The sequence below is a fragment of the Arachis ipaensis genome, chromosome B01 (assembly GCF_000816755.2).
Source record: "Arachis ipaensis cultivar K30076 chromosome B01, Araip1.1, whole genome shotgun sequence".
Taxonomy (NCBI): domain Eukaryota; kingdom Viridiplantae; phylum Streptophyta; class Magnoliopsida; order Fabales; family Fabaceae; genus Arachis; species Arachis ipaensis.
Genome location: NC_029785.2, coordinates 131611117 through 131621029, shown reverse-complemented (window position 1 = coordinate 131621029; position 9913 = coordinate 131611117). Strand labels below are relative to the sequence as shown.

Genomic DNA, 9913 nt, shown 5'->3' with positions numbered 1-9913 from the left:
ATTTTTCTGTTTAATTTTTTCATGTCTTGAGTCTCATGGTAAGAGGCAAACAGTGAGGTTTGTAATGAAAAAGCCATAGAGCGAAAAAAGGCAGAGAGTGCAAAATTATAAGAAAAAGCCATAGATGTCTTAGAGTTCCTTTGTTCATCTATGTTGTGTTTCATGATTCTGTGGGAATCCCCTTGTAAGTTGGATTAGCACTTTACAAGTTGTAATCAGATTGATTATAGTGAAATTTCATCATGTTTGTGATGGAGACTGGATGTAGACTGCACTGCACTTAGCAGCTGAACCAGGATATATCTGGGTGTAATCTTTCCTCTCTCCAACTCCATTTCTGTTCTATACTGCACAGGAGCAAAAATCAAAATGTCTCGTGGCAAGTGACGAGCAAAAACAAAAAGTCTCGTGTCCAGAGACGAGATAAAACAGAAAAGTCTCCTCTGAGTTCAGCAAGTGTTAGCAACAAAAAAAAGAGGGCTAAGATTCAACCCCCTTCTCTTAGCCACTGAAACCATCAATTGGTATCAGAGCTTGGTCTCAAAGAGATCAAGCTTTGCAGCTTGGAGTAAAGATCCTCATGGCAGAAAACAATGGCACAAATGTGGTGTCCGATGGCCACATGGAAAGACCTGGAGAATGACTCTGATGATGATGATGAAGAAACCGAGACCAAGTCACAGACATGTCTCATGGCAGACCACATAGATCAGGTAGTCTTTCATAACCCTAACACTGAAGATCTCCATCTTATGATAGACCACCTTTCTGAAAAAATAAGATGCTTTCTGCTGGAAAATCAAGAACTTGAACAGCAAATTACCATTCTTAAGGCCGAAAACAGTTTTCTAAAAGAAAAAGTGAGAGAGGCTGAAACTGCTTATGATCTTGTTGAAGAAAATAAGTAGTTAAGAGCCCAAGTTAGGAGCTGTGAAAGTAACCATTGTGTTCTTGCATATGTGGACTGTTTTAAGCAAAATGAAGAGTTGCTTAAAGAGGTTAAAAGACTTAAGGAAGACTTGGCCAAGTTTACACAAAGTTCCGAAAATTTAAATCACATCTTGGCTAGTCAAAAACCTCTTTATGATAAGGCTGGGTTGGGGTTTTATAAATCTGAAAATTCACATTTTGAAAATATTGCTTCATCTTCTAAAGACACAAGATTTCAAGATCCCACCTACTTTAACAAAAAGGCAACTCCAAGATTTTGTAGACTATGCAATCGGAATTGGTTAAAGAAAACGCCTTATGAGCTATGGAAAGGAACCCCTCCAAATCTTAAGTACTTTCATGTTTTTGGATGCAAATGCTTTGTGCTTAACAATAAGGAAAATCTTGGAAAATTTGATCCAAAATCATATGAAGGAATGTTTGTTGGATATTCCACCACTAGCAAGGCCTATAGAGTTTATCTCAAGGAACATAGGACAATAGAGGAATCCATACATGTTATTTTTTGTGATTCTAACTTAATTCCTAGTATTGTGAAGGATATTGATTCAGATTGTGAAGAGGATGGAACAAGCAAAGAAAATCCCAAATCTGTCCAGAATGAAGAATCTGTCAGCCCGATTCTGTCTCGTCAGATTGAAGGAGAAACTTCCATTTTATCTCCTGAGCAGACACGAGAAAATGAAACAGCAAGACCACCAGAAGCTCATCAAAGTTCAACACCTGGCCGAAAACCTAGAGAATGGAAGTCTATGAGGGGTTATCCTCATGACTTCATCATTGGTGATCCCTCTCATGGTGTAACAACAAGATCCTCCACCAAAAGGCAAACCGAACCTAGCAACTTTGCTCTTTTGTCACAAATGGAGCCCAACAATGTCAAACAAGCTCTTGAAGATCCATCATGGGTCAAGACCATGCAAGAGGAACTAGCTCAATTTGACAAGAATAAGGTTTGGACATTAGTACCTTATTCGGATGATATGAAGGTAACGGGTACTAAGTGGGTCTTTAAAAATAAACTTGGTGAGGATGGACAAGTTGTTCGTAACAAGGCTATATTAGTGGCCCAAGGTTACGATCAAGAAGAGGGTATAGATTTTGATGAGTCTTTTGCTCCGGTAGCTAGAATGGAAGCAATTCGGTTGCTTCTTGCCTATGCCGCCCATAAAGGTTTCAAAATGTTTCAAATGGATGTTAAGTGTGCTTTCCTTAATGGCTTTATTGATAGAGAAGTGTATGTGGCTCAACCCCCCGGTTTTGAACATAAAGAGTTTCCAAATCATGTTTTTAAATTATCTAAGGCTCTTTATGGGCTTAGACAAGCTCCAAGAGCTTGGTATGGAAGGCTTAGCGCCTTCTTGTTGGAAAATGAATTTCAAAGGAGTACCACCGACACTACTTTATTCATTAAAGCATCTAATGATGATATACTTCTTGTTCAAGTTTATGTTGATGACATTGTATTTGGTTCGGCCAATATTTCCTTGTGTGAAGAGTTTGGAAAACTCATGACTAGTGAGTTTGAAATGAGCTTAATGGGAGAGCTTACCTTCTTTCTTGGCCTCCAAATTAAACAAACTCCTAGTGGTACTTTTATTTACCAAGAAAAATATGCAAAAGAACTTATTAAAAAGTTTGGCCTAGAAAATTCCAAAGCAATGGGCACTCCAATGCATTCTAATATAAAACTTGAAAAAGATGATGATGGCCAAGATGTGGATGAAACAAGGTATAGAGGAATGATAGGTTCACTCATGTACCTTACCTCCTCTAGACCGGATATTGTTCAAAGTGTGGGTGTATGTTCAAGATTTCAATCTCACCCAAAAGAATCCCATCTTACGGCTGTTAAACGCATCATTAGATACATTAAGGGAACTTGTGATTATGGCTTGTGGTATCCTAAATCTGATGAATTTTGTGCAGTAGGGTTTTGTGATGCAGATTATGCGGGAGATAGAGTGGATAGAAGAAGCACGTCCGGCATGTGTTGCTTCCTTGGAAGCTCACTCAACATGTGGTCAAGCAAGAAACAAGCCACAGTGGCTTTATCCACCGCTGAAGCAGAATATATTTCCGCATCTGCATGTTGCACTCAATTAATTTCGTTAAAAACACAATTGGAAGATTACAAATTAAAAATCAATAGTATTCCCCTATTTTGTGATAATATGAGTGCAATAAATATTTCAAAAAATCCTGTTTTGCACTCAAGAACCAAGCACATTGAGATAAAGTATCATTTTATTAGGGAACATGTGCAAAAGGGTACTATTGATATTCAATTTGTAAAATCAAAAGACCAAATTGCTGATATTTTTACAAAACCCCTCTGTGAAGACAGATTCTGTACCTTGAGAAAAAGCTTAGGAATGTTTGATTTAAGTTTCATTGAAAATTTGTGAATATTTGACTCTACTCAGTTTTTGCTCGTAGGTTTGGATGAGAAACAATAAATGGCAGAATGGAAGAGCTGTGGTCAAGGGGGAGGCAACGCAGAATTCGAATTTTATGGGCCCCACCAAAAATTCTTTGACCCCACCATGACAGTTTTGTTAGTTTCATTTCTTTTGAAAAATTAAATCAACAAAATCCCTTGGTTGTCTCATCAAATCTTGTTGGAAGAAGCATGTTGTCAAATCAAATCTTTCCCTCCAACTAATCCCTTGATTTAGGGAAACCTATTTTCAGTTTTTGAAACTCCCATGGATAATAACCGCTCTCTTAATGGGTAATAACTTCTCTCATTCTCTCTCCAATTAAGCATTTAATGCTTCTCTAACCTCCCATCACTCACCTCACTATTCGGCCACCCTTTCATCTCCAACTTCCATCTCCATTGATCTCTTTCATTATGAAAAAGAAAACAACCCCAAGAAAGAGTGAGAGAATTCGCCAATCTCAAAAACCTTCTACACCTCAATCACATACCCACATTCACATCGATTCCACCTCCTCCTCTTCTCTTTCACCCCCTCCAAGCGGACCGAGACTATGAGGCGCAAAGTTATCACTCAAAAATCTTCTGAAGAAGGAAGAGCGAGAAGGCGAAGGAGCCCAGCATTGAAGAGGAAGTAGAAGAGTCTCATACCTCACCTTCTCCATCATCGCCAAAAGAACCTCTCCACATGCATCCGGAAAGAGTTCCAAAAAGACGAAGGGTTTCGAGTTCCATGAAACTAGAGAACCCGCAAACCTTGGGTCAATGGAGTTCAAGAACAAGTTTCACAAACAACACTCACATTTCGATCCTTCCAGGTTGTTTGAGCAGTAAATCAGTTTAAGATATCAAATGAGTTTTGATTATCAATTAAAACTGCTCATAAATCAAGCATTTAGCATCATAAAACATGCTAAATAACATTGTTACTTGAAACTTGATTTAAAATGTTACAGGTTAAGTGCTTCCCTTGGTAACATAAGCATACATCAAGGGGGAGCATTGTGACATTTTGAAAGGGGGAGAAATTCAAATCAAAGGGAGTATTCTTTACTCAATCTCTAAATCTTTTCCCATTTCAATTTTAATAATGTTTGTCATCAAGGGGGAGATTAATGAGTTTGGAAAACTCTAAACTAAATTGATGATGATCAAACATTATTAACAGCAAAATTATTAATCTAATCATGTGTTAATTAAATTAATTTTGCTGTGCAGGATTTTTCTATTTGGCCGAAAAATGAGTTTCTGGCTTAAGCCCAAAAACCAGCCTTGTTGCATGATTATATACTAAGTGGCTGAAATTTTATATTGTTGGGCCAAGCTTAATGTTGCTTACAACCAAGCCCATGGTTAATTTTTTATGAGAGCCTCTTATGCTTGATCCGAAACAATTTTCATCAAGAAAGTAAATGTTAACCAAATGGGCCAGAATTTAAATAGTATCACTAAGCCCAATTTGTTATGCATGCATGGTCCGAAAAGAAAAATGGAATTGAGGCACAAAGATGAAAACCCAACTCATTGAACTTTGGTTGCATGCTTCCAACGGACTTCACATTCTTAACCTGTAATGGAATTCAAATTTTATCAAGTAAAGTTAATGCAGTCCTTGGAAATATGAAAGAGAAAAAAGTCAAGTGATTTGATGGCAATCAATAGTAGCTTACACGCTACTTCACAAGCTTGGAGAAATGCACCTAATTAATTTATCTATCATAACTCTCATAGCTCAAACAACGGCCAAACTAACCATAAATACCTGCCAAGAAAGAAGCATAGAGAGATCAGAACTCACAACTCAAAATTCCTCTCACAAATCCCAACCCATCATTTGAAGAAGAAAAAGAAAATGAAGAATAAGGCCTCAACATCTTTAACACTTGTTCTTCTCTGCTTGACTCTTGTATCCACAAGACTAGTGAGTAGTCAATCATCTTCAGATGATGGTGGTGATGATTTGATAGACCAAATATGCAAGAAGACACCATTCTATGAACTCTGCAGCAGCATCCTCCATTCAAATCCTCTCACCCCAAAGAGTGATCCAAAGGGTATGGCTGTGATAATGGTCAACAACATTGAAGAAAATGCCACTGACACTCTCAATTACATTCAAGACCTCATTAAGAAAACCTCTGATCAACAATTGGAGCAACAATTGGCCTTTTGTGCTGAGTCTTATATCCCTGTTGTTAAGTATATTCTTCCTCAAGCTGTTGATGCTTTGAAACAAGGCAAATTTGGCTTTGCAAGTTACTGTATTTCTGATGCTGAGAAAGAACTTGATGCTTGCAACAAGAAATTCTCTGGGAATCAGTCTCCTTTGGGTGATAGGAATGGGATTATGCAGAAGCTTGTTGATGTTGCTGCTGCAATTGTTAAGCTTTTGTTAAATGGCTGATTCTTCTTTTTCCTTTTCCTTTTCCTTTTTTTTTTTCTTTTTAATTTCTTACACATTATTCTTGGTTGTAGCAGGTTGCGTCTAGAATCTAGATACTGTTTCTGAGACAATATATATAGAAACTCGTTTGGCACTTGTATTTAGCATTGCTGTTGTTCTTGTTTCATAATAGTAAATGCTTTAATATATGCTTTGGTTTTGGTTATGTATATATTTCCATAGACTCATATGATATGATTCTATTTCTATGTATTTTTGTTTGAAGTTTTTCACGATATCTCTTAGTCCGATAGATCAAGGAATAATACGTGAATTTAAGTTCCATTTAAAGGTCTGTTATTGGTTAATAAATTGTTGTATGCACAAAACAGGATTTGAACTCCTAATACTTGTTTAAGTGAACGACTCGACTAACCCGGTTATATTTCTATGTACTTTGAAGCAGATGTTTATAATAACCTTAACCTTTTCTGACAACCTGTCAAACTTACCGTTACTTCAGTTTCATTCAACTTTAAAATCATGTAATTAATTGTAGATTCCAAGTATTATCTGATTTGTTCTTTTGGTGATGTTCTAAATTATATAATTTGTAAACAAAAGTTATAGTTGTTGATTTTGTTAGCATTTCTCTAAATGATTTTTCAACTTTTTAATATTAAGTAGGTTTTAAATAAATAGAAGGTCATTTGTAACAATTATTATTACTATTACTGCTAGTGTACTAATAAATACTAATTTATTTATTAATTAAACTTTTTATTTATCAAATATGTGAAATAATAATAAATATATGCATACCCAAGATAATTACTGTTTTATATTCCATAAGTTAATGTTTTGAAAAATAAGAAGAAAAAATTATGAAATATTGATAAATTATGTTTTAGGAACAAAAATTTGTGTACTAAACTTTTTAAAAAGTGAAAAATTAGGTTGAGGAGCTGCCAATGTGAAATGGGTTTGAGTAATCGAGAACTTTCGATTGATACAGATTGGAAACTGTTATAGGTGTCGATTTCCCATAAGACGAAGGTTGCTTTGTCAACTTTTTTCTTAAATATGTTTGTCGGATCACAGATAGAGCGAGGCATTGTCACATGCACCATCACATGTCTATCTATTCAGTTCTCAACATTGCAACATGCACATTGCAATTTACAATTAACAATTAACAATTAACATTGCATTATGGTCCAAACTTGCCATCACATAATTGACTCATAATATGGTATCATAGCCACATCTATCTTCCTTGTCTCAATGTTTAAATTCTCTATTAAACCAATCAACCGTCCCTTTCTTGACATTGTATTCCAATATTTCATTACATACATACATAATTTGTTGCTGTCAAATTTTAGTCTCTGATCTTTTCCTCTTAGATGGATTTCTACTCAAGTCAAATGTAGCTCAAAGCACTCTTGACAATTGTTCCTAGATGATAAATATTTCTGAGAACATGGCGTAAATTAAACTGACGTTTGAATTCAAATTGAGATACAGATACAAGTTCTTTCTTTCTAAATCAGGTAGATTCATATCTGAAAAAAGTTTACAATAATTTCTTTTAAAATTTTGACTATTTATCTCTTGAAATGTCTACGAAATACCTGCGATCGAGTAAATAGCTCTACGAACGAGTGTTCTTATTCTACTCGAGTCAAATGTTAGCCCAAAACACTCTTGCCAATTGTAAAACCCATGAATTTTAATCCATGTCTCCTAGTTAGAAAGATGGTACCAAGAAAGATTTGAAAGGCCTTCTCTTATTGATTCACAAGAGGGAAATGATACAAATACATCAATACAACATAAATTAGGTGATCATATTCATACATAATTATCAAACTTGGAAAGCAAAATCTCCTCCAACTCTTAACTTTAGAGAGTATGAAAAAGCAACATGTAGTTGCTAAGGAGGTAAGTAACTACACCTATAACACTATTATGGTAATTTAACTCACCCCCATCATTGATTAATATACACACTGGGGATAAACTACCCAACATATTGAGTCTCATAATGAAGAAAATGCTTTGAAAGGCAAGAAGAGAAGCAGCACAAGAGCACTAAACCCTCTTTTCTTGGTCAAGAACAAATCCTTAATGTGCATCTCTGCTCAGTTTTACAGGAAAATCCGAACCGGTAATTCGCTGAACAAAGCTGCAAGGTACCATCAAGTAACAAAGATGATGTTACAAGGCTGCTAACTCCTATATTAATGACAAAAACAATAGGAAGAAAAGGGTTCCACCAAAGGCAGTTCGACGAACAACATGCATTGCATTTCAACTTACTTGTGAGAGTGAGACTCAAAACTGGGGGCAGTTACATCACTTGAAGATGGATTGAGGTGGGGTTGAAGTTGAACTTCAATCAGAGCAGCTTCTGCTTCTCCTGCAGGTTCAGGAGATCCCTGGAAACTCGCCACCGAAGTTTTTCCAGGCGACATGCCTGCAAAGGGAACATGTTAAAAAACTGGGTTAAAAAAGGAAGTTACAGCATTCAAAATGGAGATGAAATACATAATTTGTTAAAAAAGCTCCATGTGATGATTGTTCATACATAACAACTATTGAATCAAGCTAAATTCTAAACCTAATCATAGAACTTTTGATTCTTTAGTTATTCCTTATTAGAAAAAACAGTAACTATCATTAGATATGTGAGTAGAAATTCAACATGGTGATATTTCATAGAAGAGTACTCAACAAATATTAACATTAGTTATCATCGGTCTATAATTGTGGACAAGGAAATTCTATCCAACATGCAAGTTTGACCAAAACAATGACTTTTCATGGAGTCATTAAACATAGTACTTAAGTATAAGCATGAAATTTGAATTGACCAACATGCAGACATGATAACGAAAGCAAAATACAAACAAACCAAAACAAAGTAAAGCGAAATTCCAACTCAATGATTCCAAATAATGTTATCAACATAGCATCTATCGATTCTAACTTAAACCCGCCATCATGTTATAGTGCACAAGATTAGAAACAAAAGATCACATGCATAATATAAATTACTTTTGTTATAATATAGTAACTACCTTGGAGTACTATCACAATGCAGAAGATAACAGTAAAAATCATGGCAAACATGCTGCTTCCGGAAGCCGAAGATGTCTTTGCAGCTTTCATCTTCTTCAAGGCTTTCATGCGTTCTATCCTCGCACGCTTCAACATGGCGAGTTCAGATATCTCCCTGATTAGCTTTTGGTCGGCCGCATCCAACGATGGAGCTCGCGGAGGCCTTGGAGGCTTCGGAGACTTTTTGTTACAGGACTTCTTATGCTTCTCCTTTGAGGTAGGAGTTTTGGCTGCACAATGTACTGAAGACTTGTTTGTAACTTCCGAAAAATCCATGGAAGCTCCACTTAAATTCGAGTCATTGCAGGATACCCTATGCTTATTATCATCACTTTTCTGAAAATCATCACTTATTGCCACCCCACATTCAAGATCAATTTCAGCATCCTCATCTTTTGCACTTCTATGATCCATCCCAAAACTAATGCAAATTTTCCTCCAAACTGTCCCAATTAGGAAAAGACAAGTTCTTTGAACTCAATTTATAACAGAAAATCACCTTGTCAATATATAATACAGGGTGATTTTCTGTTCTTTTGTGATGTAAAACAAAAATGTAACCCTAGAACTGAATTGACTGACCCTGCATCATAACAAGAGACAGAATTCAATCAATTGAACCAAACTAAAATCTTACAATAGCTAAAAACAGCAATCCAAACTTACACAAACAACATTCAAAGGAAGGAAAAAAAAAAAAAGAAAGTAGCACTAGGAAACACTCCACATTATAAAATGAAAGCTAAATTGCAGCCACATCATTGAAATGCATATATTCAGCTGGAAACAGATGAAAAGGGGCCAAAGGTAGCAGCTTTAATTTAAAGGTAGCTTCAACCATGAATAATAATAATAAATTAATAATATAAAAAAAAAAGAGCATTCAAGAAAACACATCATTGAATATTCAGCTGGAAACAGATGAAAAGGGGCCAAAGGTAGCAGCTTTAATTTAAAGGTAGCTTCAACCATGAATAATAATAAATAATAAATAATATAAAAAAAAAAGAGCA

At 35.7% G+C, this 9913-nt stretch overlaps 2 protein-coding genes across 2 annotated transcripts in view; one reads left to right on the top strand and one right to left on the bottom strand.

Moving 5' to 3' along the window:
- Positions 5132-6003, top strand: LOC107639362 (cell wall / vacuolar inhibitor of fructosidase 1). The gene has a single exon (XM_016342835.2). The coding sequence runs from the start codon at positions 5247-5249 to the stop codon at positions 5796-5798; it is 552 nt and encodes a 183-aa protein (XP_016198321.1). The 5' UTR covers positions 5132-5246; the 3' UTR covers positions 5799-6003.
- The window catches only part of LOC107639352, a gene marked incomplete in the record, with an annotated part of 4619 nt that continues 2255 nt past the window's right edge, over positions 7550-9913 (bottom strand). Inside the window, 3 exon segments of the mRNA XM_016342828.2 lie at positions 7550-7965; positions 8100-8256; positions 8861-9483. Of these exon segments, the coding sequence (XP_016198314.1) occupies positions 7905-7965; positions 8100-8256; positions 8861-9314 (672 nt within the window).